This window comes from Phalacrocorax aristotelis, chromosome 1 (genome assembly GCF_949628215.1).
Source record: "Phalacrocorax aristotelis chromosome 1, bGulAri2.1, whole genome shotgun sequence".
Classification (NCBI taxonomy): domain Eukaryota; kingdom Metazoa; phylum Chordata; class Aves; order Suliformes; family Phalacrocoracidae; genus Phalacrocorax; species Phalacrocorax aristotelis.
In genome coordinates this window covers 211,524,109-211,550,606 of record NC_134276.1, presented here as the reverse complement: position 1 = coordinate 211,550,606, position 26,498 = coordinate 211,524,109, and the positions used below count along the sequence as shown (strand labels likewise).

Sequence of the window (26,498 nt, the reverse complement as noted above, 5' to 3'; positions counted from 1 at the left end):
AAGCAGAGGTCACAATGCTGGAATCACGTAGCTCTGTTTTCTCAAGCATTTCTGTAAGTAGTATTTCTGTTGGCAATTCTCACAAGTGAAAAGCTAAGTAAAACATGGGATAGATTTCAGCTCACAAAGACACTTCAGCTCAATGTCAACAAGTAGTTGTCTGTAAAGATCAGTGTCTTGAGTTTTTATAAGTTAGGGGAGATCTAGAGCCCAAACAAGGTGTCTAGCTCCCTCTTGGACACCTTAGTGTGTCTAAAACATCCGTAGAGGACATTGGATGACTGCTCAGCTTGTCCTAAAGCAAACACCTTTGTTGGGTCAGCTGAACTGCTCTCCATCCTCTTTTGTTTGCACTGCCTAGAAGTGCGAGTCAGCTGCCGGCGCTGTGACGCCTAGTGCCACCTGAAATGCCTGTGCGGTCGCCAGCTGCTGTTGGAGAAGGTGATGTTTCAGTGATGAATAGCACGTTTCCTGCTGTTCCTGATCTTGTGCCTTGTCTCTTAGACCCCCTTTGGCATCTCAAATGGTAACAGGCACCTACTTCAGGCAGCTGAATTTTTCCCATAAGGTAGGTATCCCAGTCTGGCTGCTGATTCCCACCCAGGGGTGGAACTGCCAGTGACGCACAGCCAGCTCCATCCCTTAACTTTCTAGGTTTGAGGGTGGAAAAAAGAAAAAAATTTTTTTTCTTTTAGTGGTTTCCCTTATTAGAAAAAGGCATGTTACACTAACCAAAAGCACATTTCTAAGATGTTGAATAGGTGAATACCATGTTTGAACGTGGTGCTGCTTGGTGCTGGTGACCTCCTAGGGTAGACAGAGATGAACCTCTCACTGACAGTAGAGGGCAAGTCTGCAACAGCTTCTGTTCTGCTCTTGGAGTCCTAAATTGTCCTGAATTCTCATTTAGCTAGAATGAGAACCTGCCTCCCCTCCCTCCATCCATTGTTTGCCTGTACCACTGCCTGCAAGGACTGCCTGCATCTTTCCAAGACATAAAAAAAGAAAATTCCCTAGGATCTGTAGAGGAAGGGACAAGATACTTCCCCTGATAAATACTGAGAGCAAACATTAACACTGCAATGGTCACATTTCCAGCTTGGTAGGTGTGGGGTTGAGATCAACCCTGGATGCTGCCGATGTGTATGTTACTGTTTAAAGATACTTGTGGGCTTAGGAGCAGGTTAGGGTACACAATTAGCCCTGGGCAAGCCTGAGATCTCTCCATTTCAAAACAGAGGAAATGCTGTAAGTACCATAGCAAATGCAATTATCAGAGTGTGATAAACACCACTTCATTAGCAGGGACCATGGGAGGCTTCTCCTGTTTCAGACATTTCTGACAATGAGCAGGAACCAGAGGCTCACCCTGGAGTCCGGACACAGAACAGGCAGGCAAATGCCTCAGGGATGCCTCCAGTCTGGGATTTTGCTTTTAGCTCTTCTCTGTCCTAACGCTGTGATGGAAGGAGCCTGCTCCTTCACATCCTCAACATCTGTAATGTGTTTCTGGAGCAAGAACCGTCCGTAAGGAGCGGGATGCGTTCCAGCAGCTCCAGAGTGCCACTGACTTGGAAGCACCAGGACATTTCTCATCAGTATTTCAGCTGCTTCTAGACATGAGTTAAATATAGGAGGGTTTTGTCACTGGATGTGGTTTTAAGCCATTTTTATTGCAGCGGGAAAGATTTGAGCATAAAATATTATTTCCAGGATACATTTAATCTACAGTTTCACACCTTTGGGAAAAGAACCAAGAATCACATTTGCTCCCCTGCCCTTTGAAATTGAGACTTAAGAAAACACAGGCTCAATTAGGATTTCAAGGAACAGATCATGAAGTGTTCACTGAACTCAGACAAAACATGCCTGAGGCTAAACCATGTAAAAGGGCAGAAACCCAGTCACTGATGGTAGTAACAACCCTTCCCTGGGGTCTTCTTAAAACTGTTCATTTCCAGTCCATGGGCTCTTTCCAACATCAGCATTCGTGTCCAGCATGGCTGCAGCTGTCTGAAGGGCCCAGGGAACTTGAGAGTGATTTTTAGAAAAACTCACCTCCAGGTTGTCTTTTCAAATCCAGCTGATGGAGGTGGGCTGTGGATGCTATCTGGTACCTCCTGAAGCTGCTCACCCACAGTGTGAGTGATCTAAACCCTCTCCAGAGGGAGCAAGTCACTACTGTTTGCCATAGCCATCCAGTTTGAGGAATGAGAAGTAGACAGGGATAGAGTACTCTGAAACCCTACATAGTCCCTCCCAGAGCCATGACCTGTGCAATGGACCTTCCTCCAGAGGCAGACAGCAAAAGGAGAGTGTCTTCTTCTGACTAAGAGACCCACCACAATCTCCCAGCTTTACCCAAGCCTTGTAAATAATGGAGATTTCACTACATCGGTCAGCTATTTATTTTGGTGGATTATTTCCTCATCTCCTACTTCTGTGTTATTTTAATTTTCTCTCATTTACATCTGGTTTCTTTACTTTGTCTCTGCTTACCTCCCCAACAGAGGTGTTTACAGACCAAGAACAAGCTGCCTGTTTCCTTCCCACAGATAAGCCACGTACACAGAGATTCTCACTTTAAGGCATTTGAGACCTCAGAGCTCTTTTAAAGCATTGGCTGGTATCTGGCAGAGTTCCCCCATAGCCACTGTGGTTAAGCTCCTTCCTCATTATACCTCCTCTTCCACACTCCAGGATGATGCTTTTAAGGTGGAAAAGAGCTTTTCTGCTCTGCAATGAAATAGAGAATTTTGAGTTGATGTGGCTGCTATGTTCACACTTCAAAGGTTCTGAAACAGGACTTCTTTAGCCATGTAATGGAAATGGGGACTTCCAGCATGTGAATTTCTATTCCTATCCTCAGTCAACGTCAGTACAAGTTGTTCCTCCATTTTGACTTTCCTTCCTTCCTCTCCCCAACTACCATCCAGTTATGCAACTAACTGAATTTTTTCCACAATAAAAGATACAATCAAAATCATCCAGAAGAACATAATTGTGTTCAGACCCTGTCCAAAGGCTCTGGGAAGATAAAAAGCAAGCCAGACGCATGAAAGCACTCTGAAACAGGCTTGCAGTGAAGACAAATAGAGGTGATAAACTCACTGCATTTTGAGGCAATGAAGAGGACACGTGTCACCGTCTGTCTGAAGATGGAAGCCAGGCTTCATACCACCAACATGCTTTGGTTTGAACAACCAGCCAAACCCCACTTGCTCATGTGTCACCCATCTGAATGTATCTCCTTACTCAGAGTATGGCACTGCCTGTGCAACAAGGCTGGAGGACGCAGACCGGGAAGGGCAGAGGATTTACACAAATAAGTTTACAGACAGAAAAAGTGTTCAGGCAGTTGTTTCTAATCTCATTGGGATAAATCCTAGGTCAAAGAGAATAGTTTCCACTAGATCAGGATACAGGACCTAAATTGTCTGCCTCACTTCTACCATTCACAGAAAGGGAATAGTTCTCCTGCTACCCCTGCATGGCGTTGAAGATGAGTCGGTTTGAGGATGACAGTACATAAGTACTAGCCTGCATTTGCGTCTCACATCTTGCCTCAATACAAAACACTGCATTGACATTCCCCCTTGCAGCAGCTAGTACTTCTGCTGGATCCCCACTGATGTAGGAAATGCAAAAATACTGCAGAGCAAGTCCATTAAGTGCTTTCAGACCTCAGGAAATATTTTTGTGCTTGCTTGCTCGTAAGTTTTTTGGGCAGAAATTCAGACTTGGCTTTCTAGCCATATTATTTCCCCTTTGCATTATACAGTGTCATGGAAACTTGTTTCTTCCTCAGTATATTTTTCCTTACCATCATTCATTTTACAGATAACTGGACTAACAGCTGTAGAAGTGTTCTTCAAAAAAAAAACCAACCCTGAAATTGGGGCAGCAAAAGGAGGTTGTCGCTGCGTCAGCCGCCAGAAACACCTGCAACGATTTGAGCAGCAACCAGCTGTAATTGGTCACACTGAAACCTCACAGTCTCAGTCCCTCGAAACCGACCACTCTGGTTTGTCACTCTGCATTAGCTGCTGCAAGGGGCTGTGTGCTTCCAGGGCCGGTGGCGAAGCGAAGCCTGGCACTGTGTGGCCGCTCCTGGCCAAGTGCAACAGGGCAAGGACACTTCTCCAGCAGAATCTGGAAAGGCACTTGGCTGGTGGAGGCAGGACAGGCTTTAAAAGGCTCCGTCTGCAGCTTCCATTAGGTATTTGAACTACTGATGCCTGGGAGCCAACTTAGCTCGCCATTTGCAAAAATAAACATCAAAATGCATGGGCTGGGAGAAAATATGTCCCAGATTGAAAGATCTCACCTCCCTTCAAGCCGCAATAGCTGATCCGGTTACAGGCAGCATTACAGGTGTCCCGCCTGCCAGCTGCCAGCTGGATTTTGGTGGCTGTTGATTTTAACAAACGTTTTGCTCCATCTTTTTCTGTATCTATCTCACAGGTGGGTCGGGAGAGAGAGAGAAGTGGAGAGACCAGCAACTAAACCAAAGACCAGCTCTGCCCACAGTGCCTGTAGGAACAGCATGTCCCTCAAGGACAGTCGCTGGCCCAGGACTCTTGGTCCACATGAATTACTCTTCCCAACTGCTGAACAACACAAAGCATGGATTTACACACAAAAAAACACCTAATGCATCTACAGAGTCACAGATTTACAGAGGGGGTTGGATGGCTTCCATACTTGGGCTAAACAACACAGAAATTGGGGATGTCCCTCATTCATCCCGCATTAATTTTGGCTGCTCTTGGCCCAGCAAACTTGCCTGAGACTCACTCTGAATGTATTCCCCAAAATGGCAAGCCCAGACCAAGATCTAAGAGAATTCAGGCAAGTGAAGAGCCGGGTGCACCTAGCTCAGATGTTTGCTTCTCCCTTCTGTTCTCAACCCAAACAAAAGTGCTGAAATAGTCCCAGTGGGTGAGCGGGGTGCCAGGAGACATATGTAGGCATCTTCCAGTAGCTCTCAGGCGAAGTCAGTACCTCCACTTTCTAAGTTTGAAAAATCATGGGACAAGTATGAACAATAAGCATGACTGGATCAAAAAACATCCATGATCTGCTTCTTTGGACTGCATATTTTGTCTTGCCTTGGGTTAGTAAGAAAATATGTCCACCTTACAGGAACCACCAGCCTCAACCCTCCTCCTTGGAGGGCAGGTCCCACACACCCACGGGAGCACCTTGAGTACAAGAATCTGTGTTAAGGAAGGTGATTTGGCCGTGGACACAGGCACTTTCAAGCATGTGTTGCCCCACACCACTTTAGTTCCCAGCTCTGTTTCTAGTAACTGCCCAGGTCCCCACCAGCTGCCTCCCTCGCTCACCAGTACTTTCACCCTTCCCAGTATACGTTCAGTGGGATATCCTCCCTCACTTTCCCATGCTGGGAAGGCCATGAACAGGAGGGCAGGGCAGAAAAGGAAAGGAATCACTCACACTCTCATACACAGGGAAGGAGATAAAGGACCAAGTCAGCCTTGGTCTCCTCACATCTTCTGATTGTTGCTTTTTCCATGACAGTGTCATCTCCAGACGGTGTGGACTAGAGGTCCACCTCTTGTTACGGCACAGCAATTCCCAGCCCACCTTCACATGCAGATGCTCCACCTTCCCACACTAACTTTCTGTTGCCCTCCCCAGAGGGAGGTATCTCCCCGGCCACTTCTGTGCTAACACAGAGGGCATGTGAACAGCTTGGTGGAAGTCCCGTCCCTTCTACCTACCCTGAGACAACAGAAGAAACATCCTACCTGTGCTGCACACTGTGGAGTTAGCCCTGGCCAGGTAGCTGCAGCTTTCTAACATGACTGGGAAGCACATTGTTTCAGCCCTTGGCTAAGCATCAGAAGGTGGGGGCTTGCAAAGAAATCTCTGTCCAGCTAAGCAAGCACTGTGGCAGGATTCATGCTCAGCACCACCACCACAGCTCTTTCAGCCACCTCTGGGCTGGAAACCCCAAGGGTACAGCGCCCCTCCAGGCAGCCTTGGATCTGAAACACAGAAGGGACAACAGGGTCCCTTCAGCCCCATCTTTGTGTCTTTCAGCGTGCAGAGCTCAGCCCACAACCACCAAACGCCTCTGTGGCCACCAGCAGTTTGCCACCCCTGTGGCAATGGAGGAAGCCAGTGGAGAGACAAAAAGGTGTCCTAGGGCCACGGTCAGATGCCTGCTCACCACCAAGTTCATGCACAGCAGCGGATAGACTCATGCCATGAAATCCATAACAATTTAGTGCATTTGGCAGAACTACTTTAAAATGAGGCTCTGGATAATTAAAAGCAGCCTGGAGCCATGAGGGTCTTTGTTCATTGCCAATTCCTGGAAGGATTGCCTTTTCGCCCTTTGGAAGAGGCAGCAATGTACATGCACACACATACCCAAGGCTGTCTAGGCACTTCCTTTCTTGGCAGGCTGGAAACCAGATATTTTTAAGGATATCATTTACTTGGATGTGCCTCAGATATAGTCAGAGAGAGCTGTGCTCTGGAGTAATCTGGAGCAAGTTGGTCCAGACTCATTCTGCAGGAGCTGGGACACTAAACTGGGACTCCCCCCACCTCGTCCTGCACCTGTGTTCGTACCAGGAGGGCACAAACTGGGGGTCTCACCTTGGCAGCTCCCCACTGGTCAAGGTTGCCAGTGGGGGCAATTCAGGTGGGTGGAGAAAAACTCCTTATTCAACACCAAATTCAGACTGTTCACAATTGACATTAAATTCAAGGCCCCCGTGAAACCTCAGGTCAACCCTCCAGCATTGTATATGGCAGTCAGCCAACCTGCCTCCTGATACAGAAATGAGGTGCCTCTAAGAGACAACCTAAAAATGGAGAAATTTCCCCATTTCCCTCCTGGGAAGTACTCAGAACACTGTGTGATATAAATATAAGAAAGGCCATATGCAATGGAAACATCCCATGGATAAGACTATTTTGAACTTCTCTATGATCTTTTATTCTGTATTTTAGCAGCCTGTGTGCATGTGGGAAGACAGAAAACTGATAGGGGGATGCCAATCAGACCTTTAAGAGTCCCCTACCACAGCCTGGGTGGGAAGATTTGGAAATGAGTCAATGCCATTTCTATGCCAAAAGACTCTCAGGGATGTTACCCAAATGTATCATGTGTCTCGTGGTCTCCCCTCACCCCAGACACTTGTCAGCCGTTCTCCATTTCATTTAATATTGCTTACATGTATTCAAATTAAACACAGATCGCAGGGAGGGGGTATGCTCTGGGTGGGTTACTGTGAGGGAAACAAAAGCGCTGTAAATCACTATTAAAACAGCCCAGAAGCGATGTACGCTTTCTGTCATACTATTAGGCTAATGGAGCAACAACTCTTTGAACAAATGGCAGGGCAAGAAACAGAATGTAAAACAAGATTTTCAAACCTCTAGATGTTGGAGCTTACTTTGAGCTATTTCAAGGTCTTTTTGCCCTGCCTTTGCCATATAGCAGTGTTTTGCACTGAGAATATTTTCTGTTTTCCTAGTGTCTTGGCACCAGAGCGGGAGGATCCTTTATTTGGCTCATGCCACAAGCAAACACAAAAGGCCGGTACATGGGAATTAAAGAAAACGACCTTAACCAAGCCAGGCTGCTGCCTGCTCATTTCCAGACCAGTCCTTCCTCTAAAACTGTTGTCTCTGGACTCCCCAACTGGCGTCTTCCAGTCCTGCTATTCCTCTCCCAGCACTCGGAGCAAAGAGGGAACTCCTCAAGAGAAGCGCATAACTTTTAAAAGAGAAAAAACGAACTGCCTTTTCATTTTGTCTCGGCAGACAGCGTGGACAAAATTTCAGCTGAAATCCATTACAGTTATCACCTATTTCTTCTAGTGGCCAGGCTTTGCATGATTCATGTTGCAGAGCCACCTTCAGCATCACTGATGTCCATCTCATCCTTCTGATGGGCCTCCATTCTCAGGCTTCCACAGCAGTAAGAGCTCTGGTCCCTGCGTCCAAGGCAGCTCGGGCTCTCTCCAGAGATGCCACAGGCATGTCTCCAGCAGGTATCCCGCCATGATACTGTTTAATCACTGTCCAGACTCAAAACCAGGGCAGTCAGAAAAATTATGGGGGCTTACCCGACTTTCCTTCTTCTTTTCCCTTCTCTGGAGGCACATTGCCTGTGGAGAGGGATCAAAGCAAGTCCCCACGGCAAACGTCATGTGAGCAAGCCCTTCTCTGGTAGCCCAAAGAGCTTTTGAGTAAGCAGCTATTTCTCTGTGATTTAAGCCCTCGTGGTGCCGTGAAGTGTTGCTGAATGAGACCTGCTACCATCCGCCCAGTTGAGAGTATCGGGGAAGAGACAGGCTGGGGCCATTGCTGAGCAAATGTGCTGCTGCCCACAGATGGATTCAGGGAATGATCTGACCCAGCGGCTCCCAGTTTATGCACACAGTCATTGCTAAAATACAAATAGCTCTGAAACTATTTCCTGTACTTCCGCAGAGGAAGAATGCCATTTAATTTAATTTTTACTTTGCATAATAACGGCAAGGCCATTTTTGCAATTACATTGCTTTTCTTATGCGGTTCCCTTTTCAGCTGCTCCAAATCCTTGCAGGTGTCCTAATCAGGTCATAAGGTTGTTACAGCAGCCAAAATGCCACTGGAGAAGAGGACCCAGGCCCAAAGATGCTAAGCAGATACTTGTACACTGCCCTGCTAACCCACTAATTACCTTACTTTTCATCTGGGGCACTGACTACTCTCATAAAATGTTCATTATCACCCAGATAAATCTCTGGAGGTCTCTCAGAACGCAAGTTGGTTCATTTAAATCAATTGAAGTAACATCATGGTTGTGCTCTGGTGTTTGAGAGGAGGAGAGGCAATGCAGAGAGAGGAAGAGAGGCTTGATAAAAGATATAATCTCCCCCTGCAATCTCACCAAGCTTAACTGAAGTTACTGGGCTCCTTAATTTCCATGGGTTTTATCACAGTGCTGGTGCTCTCAGAGTTGCTCATGATCATTTTGACACGCTGCTGTTAATTCCTTCGTTATGATGCACACGGGCTCATTTTGCAGCTCTTCCACATGAAGAAAGAGAAAGAAGGTGCCCTGTAAAAGAAGCACTGCACGGCCTCAAATCGTGAGCACCTCTGCAGCTCACAGCAAGCTGGAACGGAGGCCAAAAGACCACGTTTCCCTAACAACCTGTTGACAAAACCAGGAGTTAAAACCCCTCTGAATATTAAATAACAACAAGCGGTGTTAGACACTTCTATAGACCTTATTATCATCAGACCTCGAGCCACTTTGGTGTAATCTCTCGTGTGCAGACAAAGCAATGAGGTTTTATTTACAAGATCGCACCGCCCTGCAGAACGCCAAGTCAGGAGAAATGACAGGCTCTAGATTTGCACTAAAATGGTAAAACTCTGCAGGGGAGCAAGATTTCAATCCCAACCCACTGCATCACCCCCAGGCTTAGCAGCAGGCACTGTGTGAGGGGGGAAAGTGCAGCGACAATTCCCACCTCCCAGCTTGAGCAAGCAGAAGTCAACCCCCCCAGTGTAGAAAAGTATCATTTAGCACTTAGCTGTAAGAAAAATTTGTTGTGAGAAAGAGGCATTGGCATATACAGATGCTCTCCAGGCCCTCAGGATTCTCCCGTTCCCCCTCTCCACCCCTGGAGGAGGGCGCTGGCTGCACTGCCAAATGCTCATCCCCATCTCCCAAGAACAGTCTGACCCCTCAGAGTCCTTTAGAGCAAGAAAAGGTTGCAAGGCTGCTCCCTAAACCTGTCAGTAATGAAACACCAGCTGCACTGGAGAAGAACTGAGCAGCACGCAGGGGTTTGTGAGCAATTTTAGGGGCACTGAGGGAAGCAGGGGTAAAGGTAAAGAGGTGTCTGGGGTGGTTTCCCGAGGCGGGGGTGACCCGGAGGTTGCACGCCAGCCGGAGCAGGCCAGCCTGGCATGCCTGTAGGAGGCTGTCAGGCTTCACAAACTCTTTGATACGCCTGCGGGTCTTCCCTCAGGGGGTCAACATGAGACTTGGGCAAAACCATGGAGCTTTTAAGAATTTTAATTAGGTTTTTATTACTTCTTAATTGTTCCTTTCTTTAATAAAAGCACCTTATTAAGAGAAACTGCTGTGACTGCAAGATTCCTTGGATAGGTGAATACTGCATTTCTCCTAGGGGCGGAGGGTGGGAAGAATCGACTAAACCTGTAACTCTGAAATGGAAAAAGGAGTGTTGCTGTGTTATTATCTGCACCAACATCAGCTCTGGGGCTGCGTCAAGCCTGGGACCCAGCTACCTGCAATGTGCTGCAAGAAGGAAGCCCTCCCTCTGCGGGAAGTTGCAGCCACTCGTTATAAACCCAGCTCCAACCCCAAGCCTGGTGGGAATGCAGGATTTTAGCAACAACCTTGCAGAAACCACAGCGAGCTGGAGGAAAGCAGGAGGTCTGCAAACATCACTAAGGGGCTGTGTTAAATGTCAGGGTAGAGCCCAATTAATTCCTGCCTCTGCAAACCTGGAAGCTGAAACGCAAGTGCCTAAAGAAACACCAGCCGGAGCTACCGTTGCTCTCCAGAGTGGCCAGAACAAGCACCTGAGTGAATTTATGAGACTGTGGGGTTATTGGAAAACTATGGAAAGCAGTGTCTGGCCCTCAGCCCAGATGGCAAGGGGCTTAAAAACACAGCTGGAATTAGCTTCCAGCAACAGCAGCAGACCCGGTATGAGGAATATATTATCCCCAACGCGATGCGCCTTGGGTCTGGCCTCCTTTCACCATGCACCATGGGGCTTTCCAAAAATTAAAAGGGTTTTCCTGTGATAGAAAAGGCAGGTTGTGCATTCCAGTGCATTGAGAAGTTCCTGCACATCTCTTTTCTCTCCTTTGCATAATCAGACATGTTTGCTGGTGGAAGAGAAGGAGCCATGAGGCTTTTCCTTGTTTCACCCCATGGGACAGCCCAGACGAGGCTGCCTGTATGAAAGAAGCATGGCAGAGGGAAGAGGATGAGTAGGACGGCATGTCAGCGGTCACCTTTGGGTCCCCCTCTCCGTGGCTGGCTCAGGCACACCCCCCAGAAGGGATCTCTCGTTGGGAGCAGCATTACATGAGGCAAAAGACGTTCACCCATCATGAGACTCTCATCTTCTGGCTGAGCACTCCAGAGCTACAAACATGAATTATTAATTGCAACTGCACATGCTTCCAGCGCCAAATTCTCTCTTAAAATGTCCACCCCAGAAACAGATCAGGAGTAGGGCACAGGTCTATAAACAAATACAGGGATTCCAAAAGTTTTTTGGAGTATGGGATCCAGCTGTAAACAGGAGATTTCATAACTCCTTTATTCCGAATCTACTTGGGCACATGGCTTTTTGACAGAGCCACTTTTTAAGATGCCACTGCGCACAGCCGTCCCAAGACCGGGAGGCAGAACTTTAGCTACTACCTCCTGGCACCAGACCCTCACCTCAGCTGCCTTCTGCTCTGAGGATCTCAGCGTCTCCATCTCCTCCCTCTGGCTGCACAAAGCACCCATGATGGATTTTAGCTATCAATTTATGTCAGTACGCAGCAGCTAGTGAGACCCCTGACTCCTCACTGCAGTGTGAGCCTTATCAGAAGACCCCTTCCTCTCTGTCTAGATTGTTTACAGCTTTACAGTGTTGCAGATGTCACCAGGCTCCCTAAGAGCCGCTTCTCCAAAAAGCTTCAAGAATAATGCTCCGAGCAATGCTCACTTTCTGTGCCACAAAAGCAGCACATGCCACAGGTTTCAGCTCAGGAGCCAGCAAGAGACAGCTCAACCGAGCACATCTGGAAATGCAAACTGTTCGCACTGGGATGGGATGCGAGCAGACACAGTGGAGTGGCAATTGGGAAAGTCACCATCGGATGTGACAAGGCAAAGAGAGGAGCAAAACACTGAAAAAGCTTCACCCTGGACGTGGGCACATACATTGGGAAGAGCTGGGGAACAAATTCCTAATACCATGGCAGCCAGAAACACCATCCTCTTCCCAGGCTGGGGCACGCAGGCGCCAGGAGCCGGTGCTCGGCTGGGCAAACACAGATGCAGGAGCTGAATGGGAGCACAGTCAGACCAAACTATTTTTAACTGGTGCAGAGGAAGCTTTTACTTTTCATTATGAAGGGGAGACAAAGTGACCGTCAGTTGCACTGAATTTATTCACTCGACGGGTGGGTGTTGAAGTATGTAAAGTCCCCAGCCCTGGTCTGTGTGACCAGCAGCTTTAATCCCCCCTTAATCTGCTCACAGCTGCATGGGGTCAAAGAGTGCAACAGCTGAAATGCACTTCTGATACATATGCTTTCGGTTGCCCCAACTTACTCTGCAGGTTTCTGCCCTGTGATTTCCATTAGAGCTAACTGGCAAGATTCACTGCTGGCATAAACGAGCACCAACCCATCAAGATCCCCTATATTTAGCTCAGGTCAGCTAAATAAACAGTGCAGAGGCATCACAAGCAGACACCAGGGGTTGGATCTGGTGGTCCCCCAATGCCACCTTGCTCCCCCGGAGTAAAATCTGTTATTTGGCAGAGGCAATGCCTTTGTTTGCCAAATACGTTGCTTGGGGCACTGGGGAGCCTGCAGGCTGGCAGGGAGGAGGCAGGGCTCGGACTGGGGCTCTACACCTCCCTGTTCTTGCCCAGCCAGGGTTACGGCTCTGCAGTCTAGTTGTAAGATAATTAATTTTCTCTTAGATATCAATTCCTGCTGCTATCCTCAAATACATATTTGAACATCACCTTTCTGTGCTCCATCCCCAAAATATCAGCAGTGGGAAAACACTTGCTCACAGGGCATCCCAAGGAGCGGGGCTGTGTCACTGGCCAGGCGGCCACGCAGCAGCTCAAACTTTGTATGCTGGCAGTCGGCCAGCTGGTGAAGGGAAAGGGCTCAGCCGGCTACCAAGCTCCCTCCATCCATCTCCCAAACAAGCCAGTAGTGCATCTGCTGCTGTACATAAATATTGTGCCTCGGATGAATCCACAGAAGAAGCAAGCGATGACACATGTCCTGTCCATCCTGACCTAAAGAGATGTTTAAAATGTTCTCAGCTACCAGTGGAAACCACTAGCCTCATAAAACAAGGTTTGGCACTAAAACAGCTCTCCAAGTTCCACTTATGCAAATGTATATGCACATCCAGAATATGCACACCCATAACTGCAGGTTGCTCCTCTCTGCCAAGGAAGTATTTATGAAAATCCTGCATTTATTACACAGGCTACAGCCCCACAAAGGGGCTCAGAAGCCACTAACAACAGGCGTCATTGGACTGTCCATCCTAAATATGTATTTTCTTAAGGGAGGATTGCCTAGAGGGTGGACTGCTTGCTGTGGCCTCCCTTGAGAGGAGAAAGAGGCATTTCATTCACCTTGTTCAGAAGTAGGTGCTGGTGTCGCTCAGATGAACCATGCCCTCATCACTCAGATGAACTGTACCCTCAAGAGTCTATTTTTCCCCAGCTGCTACAAAGACAGCTTAGGGTGATGAGTTCAGAAGTAGATGTTCACGCTGTTGTGGGAGTTAGGCAAGAATAATCTCTTAAAGTCTGTCATGGTCCAGGCACAGCTCTTGCTACATGAGATGAACACAGAAGTAAAAAAGCAAAGCTCTGCTCCTGGACATTTCAGATGAAGTTAAAGTATGGGGTATAGAGACAGCAAACCCAGGAACAGCCTGAGCGGAGTAGGGCAGGATCGCAAGCAATACTGGTTTCCAACCTATTGCTCATGAACCGGTTGATACTAAGCTTTGCTCAGGTCCACGGGAAGCTGCAGAGCTAAAACCAAGGTCAGCTTTGAAAAAGAGAGCTTAACATCTCCCCACCAGTGTGTTATTTTGCCAGCGATACCACCAAAGGACCCAGAAAATCAGGGACTTGCTGCTCTGCATTCATATACATATGTTTGCAACTGACCCGGGAATGCCTGTGCCCACTTAGAAAACAAGCACCGGAGAGCAAATAAACCCCTTACCCGGTTGTCCTCTTGAATCTCCCAGTCACTGGAGAAGCTCAACACGTGCTGCGCCTGCGAGCAGTTAGAAAACTGGAAAAGGCTGGCAAACATCCTTCTGTTTTCCTGGGTGTCCGGGAAAATCGCCTCCTGGAAGTTGACTCCGTGGGGCAGGAGGATGTAGTTCTCATCCATTCTGAAACACAAATTGCACGGGCAGCCGGCCGTGAGGCTGAATGGCGCTTTCTCTCCCACAGAAATCACCCGTCGTACTTCACCCTGGCTCAACAAGCACCACCAAAGCCACACAGGCAGACTTTTAGCCGGCACGTGGCACGCAGATCTCCTGGCATTTAGTTGCCAAGATGGCAATTTGCACTGCGGAGGACTGGACCAGGCAGCAGCAGTGAGGACCTACAGGCTCGTACCACTCTGCAGACATCAATGAACCCCCATGAATGAGGCAGATCTGTATTTTGGCCCACGGTTCCTCCTGAATTTGCATCGCTTTGCCCTTGATCCTGGAGTTTAAGTACTCCTTCAAACAGTCAATAAATAACTTGTGTAAGACATGTTTAAAGATCTTGCTACAGGCTAAGCACTAGACTGCATCAAACCGTGTTTTGCTACGCACCCAGTGTAAGAATACACCAAGTATTTCAAAACAAGCCACTGGCTAGTATTTCGCAAATTCTCTTAGACTGAAAGGTCACGGCAATGGCTCTGCTCCCGCACTGTGGTTTATTTTCTTATTCTTTCAGTGACCCCAAAGTCAGGATTTGGTTGGGACTCGGGAGAGCCAAGAGAACGCTGAAGGGTGAGTATTTGGGGATGGGTTTTAAACTCCCATGCCAAACTTCGCTGGCCCCTCTCCAGCGCCGTCGCCGTCACCGTCCCACCGTAAAGACAAAAGCAGCAGCACCCAGGAGCTGCTCAGCAGCGGTTCCCAGGACATCTGCTGCCCGCAATGCTGGAATATTATGGGTTCGGGGTGGGGGTTTTCCCCCCCCCCCCCCATGAAACCATGCGGGGACGCGCGAAGGAGGAGGCGCTGCGGGGACGGAGCGGGGCGCATCCCCCCACCCGCGGGGGTGCCCCGGAGCCGGGACACCGACACCCCCACCCCCTCCGCCGGACCCCCCCACCCCGGGACTCACCGGAGGAAGAAGAAATAAGCGTAGCCCTGCATGACGGTATGCGAGTGGCAGGAGAAGTAGCCGAGGCCGGTGAGGTTGAGGCGGGAGCCGGCGGGCACCTCCAGCATGCTGCCCCACGCCTGGTCGCACAGCAGCTCGATCTCGGCCGAATAAAAGAGCCCCCCCGCTCCCTGCTGGGGGCCGCCGGGGGGGCCCCTCTGCCAGGGCAGGTAGTTGTAGGCGCCGTAGGTGTCGGGGTGCAGCGCCAGCACCCGAGCGTAGACGATGATCGCCGCCAGCTCGGCCCGGCAGCCCTCGCTGAGCGGGCGCCACTCGGCCGGCAGCTGGCAGCCCCCCCCGCCGCCCGCCCGCGCCCCCAGCCCCAGCCCCAGCACCAGCAGCGGCAGCAGCCGCGGCGGGGGCGGCATCGCGGGCGGCTCCGCGGCCGGGCCGGGGGCGGGCGGGCGGGCAGGGCAGGGGGACCCTGGGGGCAGCTGAAGGCGGCGGGGAGCGGGAGGGGGGACACACGCACACGGGACGGGCCGGAGGCGCTGCGGGCTGCCCCGGAGGCTGCGGGGGACGGGGGCGCTGGGGGAGAGGTGCAGGAGGGCCGGGGTGGAGGAGGCAGGGAGGCAGGCAGGCGGAGATGCGAAGGGGCAGGGAAGCGAAAGGGCGGGGGTGCAAAGTGGGGGGCTGGGGGGGGCGAGCGGAGGGTGCCAGATACCCAAAAGGTTGAGATCCCAGCAGGCAGGGGTGCGAAGGGGCGAAGATGCAAAGGGTCGAGGGGCAGAGGGGCAGGGGGTGCACAGGGGCAGAGATGCGAGGAGCAGAGATGCAAAGGGGAGGGATGGGAAAAGGCAGAGATGCGAAGGGGGCAGAGAGGCAAAGGGGAGGGATGTAAAAGAGAGAGGTGCAAAGGGGGAGGTGAAAAGGGAGGGATACAAAGGGGAGGGATGCAAAGGCAGAGTCGCAAAGAGGAGGAATGCAAAGGGAAGAGGTGGACAGGACAGACACCGCGAAGAGGCAAGATGTAACAGAGCAGGGATGCGAAGGGCAGGCACGCCCGGGACTGGGGGCAGCTGCTGCCAGGCGTCCCCTGGCCCTGGGGTGGGCACTGGCGGCACCCAGGGCTTTGAGGGGTGAAGGGGTGGCTCACAGGGTGCTGGAAGTGCGAGGGTCCCAGTGGAGCAGGGGACTGTGCACAGCTCCTGCTGGGAAAGAAAAGCCTGGGAAACCGAAGATGTGTGGGGAGGGAAAGCTTGCAACCCTGGTCACCCACTTCTCCCACTTCAGATGAAGATGGAGAAAAACTTGCAAGTGGAGGAGAGCAGCTCTTCCTAGCAGCCTGCAACCGTTTTTCAAAATGCATCTGGTGAGCAAGGTAAAAATACAAAGCCAGCTCTCAATGTATTTTTGCTTCCCACCGTTTCCTCCTGGAGCTGGCTGAGGCAGCTTCGGGCTTCCCCAGCTTTTTGGCAGATGGCTCAGAGACTGACCCTCTCCCCACATATGAACTGCTGTGGAGCTTCTCCCGAGGATCTCCGGGGGCCCCGCCCCTACTCACAGCCCGAAATAGCCTCTTTCCATTTCAGTATTCTCTTTTTCCCACATCCGATCTCACTGAGGATACTAGAGTCAGGAATGGGCATGAGACCCTTAAAAACTTTTGTAAGAATCATGGAGACATGGTCCTACTTAAATGCCTCCCTAGATGTGATGGTCACTAAAAGTTTGACAGCATGTCCTGGCTGCTTCCTTTAATCTCATCCTCTGCCTGTCTGTATGTCTGTCCGTCTCCATCTGTCTCTCCAGTCATCTACAAGGACTCGGAGCTCTTGGAAGCAGAAGGTGCCTTTTTGTTCCATGTTTGTGCTGTGTCCGGTATAGGGGGTCCTCATGCATGACTGCAGTTCAAAATACTGTGCAAAACAATGAATCATCAGTTAAATAATGTTGAGCCAAGTTCATGACAGTGAGACAAGACTTATTCTGTGACAAGTGTCTCCCTCTGGAATAGTTTCATCAGACTCAGCTGTGTGCAGAAAATGGGCTGAAGACTTTAACAAAGGTAATATTCATATTTCATGATGACATGGTCCCACAATGTATTTCAGCATAGCTTTACGCAAGAACAGCAAAGTTGGTTCTTGCTAAAACAGAAACAGACTTTGATTAGAATCTGTTTCTTGAAGATCAACAAATTGCTTCACAACTTTCAGGGAAAAAAGCTTAAAGGACATTCCTGAAAAGATTTTTTTTTTTAAGAAATTATCGTCAGGAAATCAGGAAATCCCAACAGACCAACAAGCTCAATTTTTTTTTAATGTTAGCCATCAGGAAAATCTGCTTTTGATTTGGAAACTGAAGGGACTAAACTGCAGTAGAGAAGGTTTCAGAGCCTCATTCAGTAGTTTTTACATATAAAAGTAAGAACTAAGGAGGAAAACAAAGAAGTGAGGCTGTTGTTGACTTCAGACAAGGCTGGGGCAGTCCTGGAGGCATTTTGTGGAATCCATGTATGGAGGCCTTGGTAAGAACCTCGTAGGCTTCTGTTGAGAAACAGTGCTTCAGGACATAGGCAAAGGTATGGGGGTCATGTGAAGAAGAACAGAGGTGCTGCAAGTGACGGGAGAGACATTCAGCCCATCCAAGGTGGTCTCACAGAATGACAGAACGGCAGGGGTTGGAAGGGACGTATGGAGATCATCTTGTCCAACCCCCCTGCTTGAGCAGGCACACCCAGAGCAGGGGCACAGGACCATGTCCAGGCAGGGTTTGAATGTCTCCAGGGAAGGGACCCCACAGCCTCTCTGGGCAGCCTGTGCCCCTGCTCTGGCATCCGCACAGCAAAGAGAGAAGTCTCTTCATGTCTTTCCATAGTCTCTCCAAGTGGTACAACTGGCATCAGAGCCTGGTGGCTTCAGCAACGTGAATCTCATGTTAGGTGTGAGCAGCAACCGACAGGTATGTTACTGCTCCAGCACTGCTGCTGAGGACATAGAGCCCTGCGAAGCTGAGATGTCTGTAACCATAGATTGGTTGGTTTTGTCCTGGGAAACAAATTCTTAACCTGTGTGAAACGCAATTGCTGTTTCTTCTGTGTATACGTGTGAGATTGGAGTCTTCTGGGTAGAAAAGCCTCATATTTAAGCTTCATCTCTATTTACTGTGTGTTGCAAGGGAGTAATGGTCAACTGTCCTCAAACCACTGTGGAATTATCTAATCTAAGCTGTGATTTGTTCTGCTATTCCTCACATTTCAGTTAGACACCACGTGGCATCTGGGAAGGAGGATGGGGTGAGAAAGGGAGGGACACAGGCAGCTCACATGCAAAATATGGATGTGTCTTTCCTTAATGCTACCATTAATGGTCTAAATTAAACTGCTTTTATTTGGCGAGAGTGTTTGAATCAGTGAGTCATCTCAGAAAACACAACAGCATTTGCTGGTATATGCTGGCTCTGGGTGATGCTCTCCAACACACTTTTTGGTGGTGATTACCGGCGTGTGGAAGCAAGTAATTAATGTTCTTTGGAATCTCTCTATCATCCTGCGGAGTGGTCGTGTCAGTGTTTTGAAGATACAGTGGGAGTCCATGGAGCTGACTTCAGAGCTGAATGAGCTGAAAGGACGTCTTGGCCATAACTCTGGAGCAGACGCAGTAGGTATGCAAGTCTTCACATAAAAATAATAATAGCTCTCACTTGAAAGTGCCTGATTTCCTTGTTCTCTTTCATTTATGTTTGCTGATGCTGTGCCCAGTGCTGTTGTAAGGGCTCAGGGTGACTCGTCTTCTCCCATGCCCTCTGCGAGACATCCCCAGCTGAGACCCTCGTCAGGAGGCTCTCCAGAGAGTCATCAGTGTGTAACCTTTCCTTCCCATCCCAACACACTGGTCACTTGGGATATTTTCTGTCTGAGTTCATTAGCAACTTCCAGATCAGTATTTTAGTAAAGAATTAGAACCGTCTACATTCAGATCATAGCAATTAATGTGATTTTGCTCTTAAATTTCTCTCCACAGAAGCACCATCAATTTTCTTCTCTCTTCCTTCTTTTCTGAGGTAGTGAAAAGTAGCAGGAGCATCTGAATCCATTCCAGGAGTCCTTTCTCTTCCAGCTCTGGAAAACAAGGAATTAGTGACATGATGTAAGGATTTAGAAACCCTCCCTGGAGACCGCATCCGTCAGATCTGTGTTTGCTTTTTCTCCGCAGGGATCCACTGGCTGATCTGAGACGTTCTTCAGTGCAGCATGAATACTCTTGTGCTGTGAACTGAGCATGGCTCTGACAAGTGCTATAGCTAAAACCACCTAATCAGAGGCGCATCAATAGAGCCAATTACCGCTGAGGCTGTGCTTTCAGCCACTCATGCATGTGCCACGGTCATTCATTCACTTCCTCCGTTTAGATAGTCTTGTAGACTTTGAGACAGGCGTGTGTTTTCTCAGGCAGGAGCCCTTCCTTTTCTTCCACGCATCTTTACAGATATTTGAACCAAAGGTTTCTCCCTCTGGGCTGTGTCATTTTCTTTGTTGTTTCTGTGGCGAGGCAGGTGATTTAAGCCTTTTGATAAAACATAGCTCTGCTCTGTCTCTCTCTTTGCCTTTAAAGTATTGACAGCGTTGAGTGTTGGTCCAGGTATCAAACAAGAGAGCACAGTGCTTGGAGTCTGGCTCCCTTTCTGATGGTTGTAGGTGATCTGAAACCTCAGCCCAGCTGTCTTTCATTTATATATCTGCAATGATTCCTTTGTAGTCCAGGGTACAAAATATCAAACCCAGATTTCTTTTCCCCTGCCCACACCTCTTAAAACTGGGCAACCTACAAAGATGAATATTTGGCTGTGTTAGTGTCCCCACAGTAAGAGATGTTTTCATTACCTTCTTCTCTCTATACTTCTCTAATCTGAGTAATTCTTCTTATAGTTTGACATTTGGTCCATCATATTTAACTATTTTTACACCAGGGTCTGGGCTGGGAGATTCCTATTAAAAAAAAAAAACCCAATCCAACATATTCCCTGGCCAAAGTTCCCTGTAGTTCTTTATGTTTCTTTCTTTTGAAGAGTAATCAACACCATGAAGAAAGAGGATCTGTCTTTGAGGATGAGCTGGGAATACACTGCTGTCTCAAAGAGTTTGCAAAGATTTACTTTATGCACAGCAGTAAAAAGACTTTCTGTAATACCATTTAGAATTTTAATGGAAAAGTGAGTAGAAGGACCAAAGGGCAGGTGTGGATGAAGATCTTTGCCTACACCTTCATTGTATCTTTCTGCCCTTTCTTGGCCCCTTTGGCCTTTACCCTTCCCCACTGTCCAGCTTCCCTATCCTGCCCTTACTGTGCCCACAGGGTCCTGCTCTCCTCTCCCTCTGCCCTAATCTCTGACAAATGTCACCAATTTAAATGTTATTTTCTTTGGGCGTGGACCACTGTCCGGTTAGCCTGTGTCCTCCTACCCAAACCCCCATCTCAGCCTGGCTCTCTAACATCTGGGGCCATCTGGCCCTCATCTCAGACCCATTGTGGCTGAAGAGGAACTGTTACTCTCATTCCAAGTTTCCCTTTCTCCCTTTTACAATCACTGGCACTATCACCCCCTCTTATCCGTCACTTGAGCTTACAACCTGGATGTCATCCTCACTTTAGACTTTCCTCTTTATTCTCAAGGTTGTGTAGACACTTCCTCCACAGCTTCTCCCAGACATGGCCTTTCCTACCATTTACACAATGAAGATGCTGTGCAGGCTCTTTCCTCTCACATTTTGAGTCCTGCAGCATCTTCTCCTGGGCAGATCCAGCCTTTGCCCACCATTGTCCACCCAACCTGTTGCTACACACTGTTTTTCTAGCCCATCACTGCTGATCACGTTCCCCACCCACCTTTCCCCTGGGCTCCCTTGGCTACCCGCATCAATCCCTTGCTTCGTGCCAGGTTCTTACAAATGAGCTCTGAGGCAAGGACCTCTTCAGCTCTGCGTTTCCACAGGATCTGGTTCTTGAGCCATGACCGCAGATCCAAGAATAAGAATAGCAACAACGTGCAAGCTGATTCCAGCCCAAGTCAGTGGAGGCCAGAAGTTGCTGTGCCCAGAAGTGTGTTCATAAATCAATGTGAAATGCGCTGTCTGAGCGTAGCTCCCAGTAGACATACATCTGCATAACACATACCACTGACACCACTGGCGATGGGAAAAATATCTAAACATATCATTCCCACAGCTGTGGAGGAATAATAAAGATGTCTAATTCCCCTGTTCCTGGGGTGAACCCTGGTCCAGGTAAATGCACGTCTTATAAATCAGAGGTTTTAAAGGCAGAGATACCATTAGGAAAGTCTAGTCTGACTACACTGGCTAGAAGATGTCACCCAGGAACCCCTGTGTCAAGATCATAACTGAATTTAAAAGAAGAAAGCAGAAGAAAGACATCCAACCCTCACTTTAAAATCTGAGATGGCAGAGAAGCAACATCATCCTTTGGTGAGTTATTCCAATGCTAAAATCTTGTGCTTTTTCCCATTCTAGATTTGCCTAGCTTCAGCTTCCAGCCATGGGATCATGTTGTGCTGTTGTCCGCTGCCCAGAAAACCCCCTCTTATTAGAAATCCTCACCCAGTTTTGGCATTTATAATCCACTAATCAAACACTCCCTTAAATAAACTGAATACAGTTTCTTTTACTCAGTGGCAGGATGACCAGACTATCAGTCATTGTTGTAGCTTGATTGCCCCAGATTTTCAACATCCTTTTCTCCTGCAGAGACCAGGGGAGAACATTGGGTTGTAGAGACTGGTTCCCAAAAAGGCAGGAAGAGGGTAGAACCACCACTCCTATTTGGTTTTCTGCTCCTTCATCCAAGAACCACCATTATTCTGCTAGGCAGCATTTCACAACTCTGCAGCAATTTCCATTGGTCACTCCTGAAGAAAAATTGTATTAGCAAAGTTTGCATTTCAAACCTAGCTCATTCAAGTGAAGGCAATTCTGGCCTGATTTTGGTCCAGAGCAATCATCCCTCCTGCATCCAGTCACTCACACTGGGACTCTTCAGCTACAGGATCACAGGGGAGTGGTGAAGAAAGTGATGATGTACATGTCTGAGTTCTAATGCAGCAGTGATATTGTAGGGCTTTGGCATCTTGTCTGGAAATAAAAAGATGGAGATGTGAAATGTTTTGCCTTTGCTTTAATAGCTCGAGTCTTCTGGATTTGTATCCTGTCCCTCCTGTGTTTTCAAAGAATTGAATCTGTTTGATTTTTTTAATCACAGCTGGAGGTAACGTATTTAACATGTTGGTTTTTTTCTAAACAGTGCTGCTAAATGGTACCAGATTGCCCAGGCTGACTTCTCTCTCTGTCCCCAGCAGAAAAGCAGCAGGACAAACCTGAGCTGGGGAAGGGTTGCCTTTCAAAAGGGCCAAGACTCTCCCAAACCAAAGCCTGCTCTGTCTTTGCCGAGTGCAGAGATGATGTGCAGGTGGATCCAGCAGGGGCAGGTTGTCAGAGACAACATCTCACCCTGTGCAGCCTTCCATCCAGTCTGCAGGAACCAGCTTTCCTCTCCTTCATCACTCAGAAACCAGTATCTGGCCTCAGAGGATCTTGTGTAGAGCCCATATGGTAATGAGAATCATGACTCTCATGCTATTACTGACTGAGCAGGAACAGGCATGCGTGTCCAGGACGTGGCGTGGCCCTGGCTTGGTATAGTCCCACACAGAACAACCTTTCTTCTTGCAGTTTGCCTGGATAAAATGAAAAGGGGAGAAAGGCATCTTATAATGAGAGACCTTGGCACCACGTATAGTCAATGCAATTGAACTCACACGCCATTCAGTTTTCACAACTGGGTTCTTACTCTGCTGAGTTAATTCCCTTTGATGTCCCTTCTGTCCCTCCCCTGCTTTCGCTGAGCCTAAAATAACCCAACTGTCCATCTTGCTTATGGAATTACTGAACTTTTAAGAGAACACAAAGTGCTCTCACATGAGGATTTGGGATTAAACCTCTTCTATTCATGTTAAACATAACATTTTAATTCTTCCACTGCTGGAGGGCAAATGAGTCTCCACAATCCCAAAGAAACTTGCTTTCTAGCCCTATCGCAAAGGTCAGTGTGATTTGTTTCTCATTACAGATGTTCTTTCCAGTAAAGTTGTCTCATGGTATATGACAGTTCTCTTATAAAACACTTATGCAATTTAAAGCACTTTTACTTAAATACTTTCCATTGTATGACAACATACGCTTAATTTTCAGCCCATTTCTCTTCTTTCAAACTGCACTAATCTGTGAAGTACCTGACTTTTTGCCAGGGATGTGGTAAGGAATACAACTGCCTGCCATCCATGTCTCATCCAACACCCAAGGAGCTCTGGAGTTGGAGGGGAGAATCCCACTGAAGCTGGCAGTTCCCTGAGCTGGGTTGCACTCCAGCCTCCTGGATCTGGGAGTATGTGTACTTCTGTACAGATGTGCGTGCACATCTGGAGGGGCAGACTTGTGGGAAAGGGGGAAAATGCAGCACAGATTACTGAGGGCTAGATTACTGTAGACTACTACAGAGGTGAGAAATGCCCTTGCACCCCATGAAGCCCCCCAGATGAATGAAATAGGAAACATGAGGGATAAGGCAGACACAGCGATGCAGAGCCCAAGAGAAAACCAGAGACAGTGGGGGAAAGGCAGAAGAATTGGGAGGAAAGGCAAGGAAAAAATCAGGACAGGAGAGAAGGGGCAGCACGGGAAGTCACTGGTCAAGGAAAATTTTAGGCAAAGAAGGAATGAATGAAGGAATTAAGAGGTTTGGAATTTAACTTATTGAACATTATATGGTAAAACTACTGAAACACGGACAAGAAAGGAAAAAGGAGCAACTAGAATCCCAAGCCTTTTTTTTTTGTCACATGGCCACCGACTGCAAGTGTCCACTATAGACACTATCAGAGGCACCTGCTTTTCCCCACAGGAGCTGTCGGCCCTTCCGTAAAACCAGCTTTTGCTCAGAAGTCTCACACTGGCAAGCTCACATCACCTCTTGGCCTGCAGAAGGCTGGGCTTAACATGGATGTCATGCTGTGCATCTCTGCCGGTCCCCATGCCCCTGACCTGCCTGGAGTTGGAGAGCTGCCCTCCTTCCTCTGCCTCTGTTCCCTACCACAGCCCCACCATCACCCCGCCACTTGTGCCTCATGAGCATCCCCACATCTACTTCCATTTTTGAGCCATTTAAATGAAGTACCAAGAGAAGGAGAGAGATGGGATTTCTTGTTAGAAGTGGCTTTATACGCTGTGTCCCGGACAGTGAGGGCTGATAGCCTTCCCACCAATGTTCATCAACCCTCACATGAGATGTGCCCGCTCCCCACAAACCACCTATTCCCCAACCGCCAGGCTGAGAGTTTCTCTTTAACTGCCACTGGGAGGGCATTAAACCATCTAGACAAACCTCACAAAATGGCCCAAGGACCTGCTCCATTAGCATATGGGCTCTGTATTTTTCTATGTCTTGAGTAGGTCTTGTTCTTCTCGGGTATGCCTGTGAACAGGGCTTTCCAGGTCTTTGACACAGTCGCTGTGTTCACAGAGCAGTTGATCTGAAAGCACATCCTGCCTGCCATTGTGCAGGTTTATTTGGATTTTAGAAATTGCCCTCAAAGTATAAAAGACCTACACTTAGCCCAGTGAGTTAACCCAAGCTTGGGGCCAAGGTAGTGAAACGGGCTCTGATCCAGCTCCCTCACTGGAGACTGCTCCCTCCTCTCATGCCAACCAGCTGGCTTGTTGCTGAGCAAGACTGTCCTCCTGACTATGGAATTTCTTTCCCCAGGAGCTGGGTTAGCAATGCCACTGACATTAATGAGGGATTCGCTTGGATGCCAGCGATGAGGGCGATGCTGCTGACAGGTGACTGTTGGTAATTTAGCCCTTCTGCCAACTCCATTGGCTCCCACACGCCATCGGCATTGCCAAGGAGGAAATGGCTCTACTTCTGAACCTGCCTTTGCTAAGTGAAATGCATCCATGCAACTTGCTGATAACCCACTGGGAGAGGCTGACTGCTGTGCTGCTGCGCAGTGGATTGGTGCCTTTGCACACACACAGCAGGCAGCGCCAGGTCATATGTCAAGGCCAGGACAGCTGTCCCCTGGCCACCACTTCACAGGTTGATGACACATGTACAAGGCAGGTGGTGTTGGAGCCAGTAAAGGCTAGAAAATCCAGCAGCAGCAGCAGCCTGAGCAAATGATTTGCCGGATTACATTCCTTGCCAGCAAAGCTGCCTGGGTCCTCCCTGCATTGCATTAACTGGGCTGAAAGATTGTATTTTGCATGTTTATCTTGGGTAGGTTTCTATGGAAAATATTTCAGTGGTCTCCTCACCAGGGAAGGCTAAACAGCAATGTCTTGTTTTGCTTGTGTTGAAGACTGCGTTCCTATGAGTAGAGGCAAGATGTCCATATCTGGCTGAAAGGTGAGGATGGAGGAGATTAACTGGAAGGGTAAGATTTGGGGACCAAAAAGCCAAGCCTGGTAGGTCACATAGGTACCAGCTTCTTAATACATAAAGGGATTGTGAATTCACATTCATTAACATCCTTGTGGCACTCAGATAATGTGGAATCAAGCATCACAGGAAAGCCTGTGTATGTGTTAATAGTTCTGCCTCTCAAATCCTTAATGATTCAAGGACAGGGGATTTCAGGGCATTTGCACACTGAGCAGTGAAGATAAAATATAACTACTCTCTAGAAGGGCACAGTCCTGCTGCTCAGGGCTCACCACCCTGAACGAAGGCTTAGGAGACAGCAGATGTTCTTGTGCTGCTAAAGATTTACCATTACTCATTTATAGCCATGTGTATATAGCACATGTTGACATACCAGGAAAGACCTTTGCTGTTCTCATCTCTAATGCAATAGTTAGAGAAGATCTGCCTTCTGCAGTCACCCTGCTAAATTCCCTGCTGTGCAGAGGCTTGCTGGAGCTGGGCACAGACTGAGGTCTTGCAGGAGTCTGAAACACTTAGGAGGGGCTTTCACAATGTAGACCACCCAAAGCAATTGTCCTCACTACTTGGAGGGCAACCCCATTGCGGGAGTTACTGGGAATAAGAGTACAAAGTCACTCGCAGCCCCTCCATCCTCTTGCCATGAGTTCACTGCTGAGGTTCAGCCCCGAGCCTTGGCTGCTGCACAGGTGATAACTTAACCATACGGGGAAGGAAAATATCTCTTTCACAGAGATGTATGTTAATCTCCAGTTCTGATTAAATATATCCCAGCTGCTAGGAACAGCTGTGAAAGATTTTTTTTCTTTGCTTTTCTCAAGTGTGATGCATTCCTCCTCTTCACCATCCCCTCACG

The 26,498-nt window shown here is 48.5% G+C and overlaps 1 protein-coding gene across 1 annotated transcript in view; it reads right to left on the bottom strand.

The window, feature by feature from the left end:
- CCDC3 (coiled-coil domain containing 3) overlaps window positions 1–16,039 on the bottom strand; it is a 45,982-nt gene extending 29,943 nt beyond the window's left edge. The window contains exons 1-2 of the mRNA XM_075081583.1: window positions 15,147–16,039; window positions 14,011–14,185 (exon numbers count right to left, since the gene is read on the bottom strand). Of these exons, the coding sequence (XP_074937684.1) occupies window positions 14,011–14,185; window positions 15,147–15,553 (582 nt within the window). The 5' untranslated portion in view covers window positions 15,554–16,039. The remainder of the gene's footprint in view (window positions 1–14,010; window positions 14,186–15,146) is intronic.
- Window positions 16,040–26,498: the final 10,459 nt, after the last annotated feature.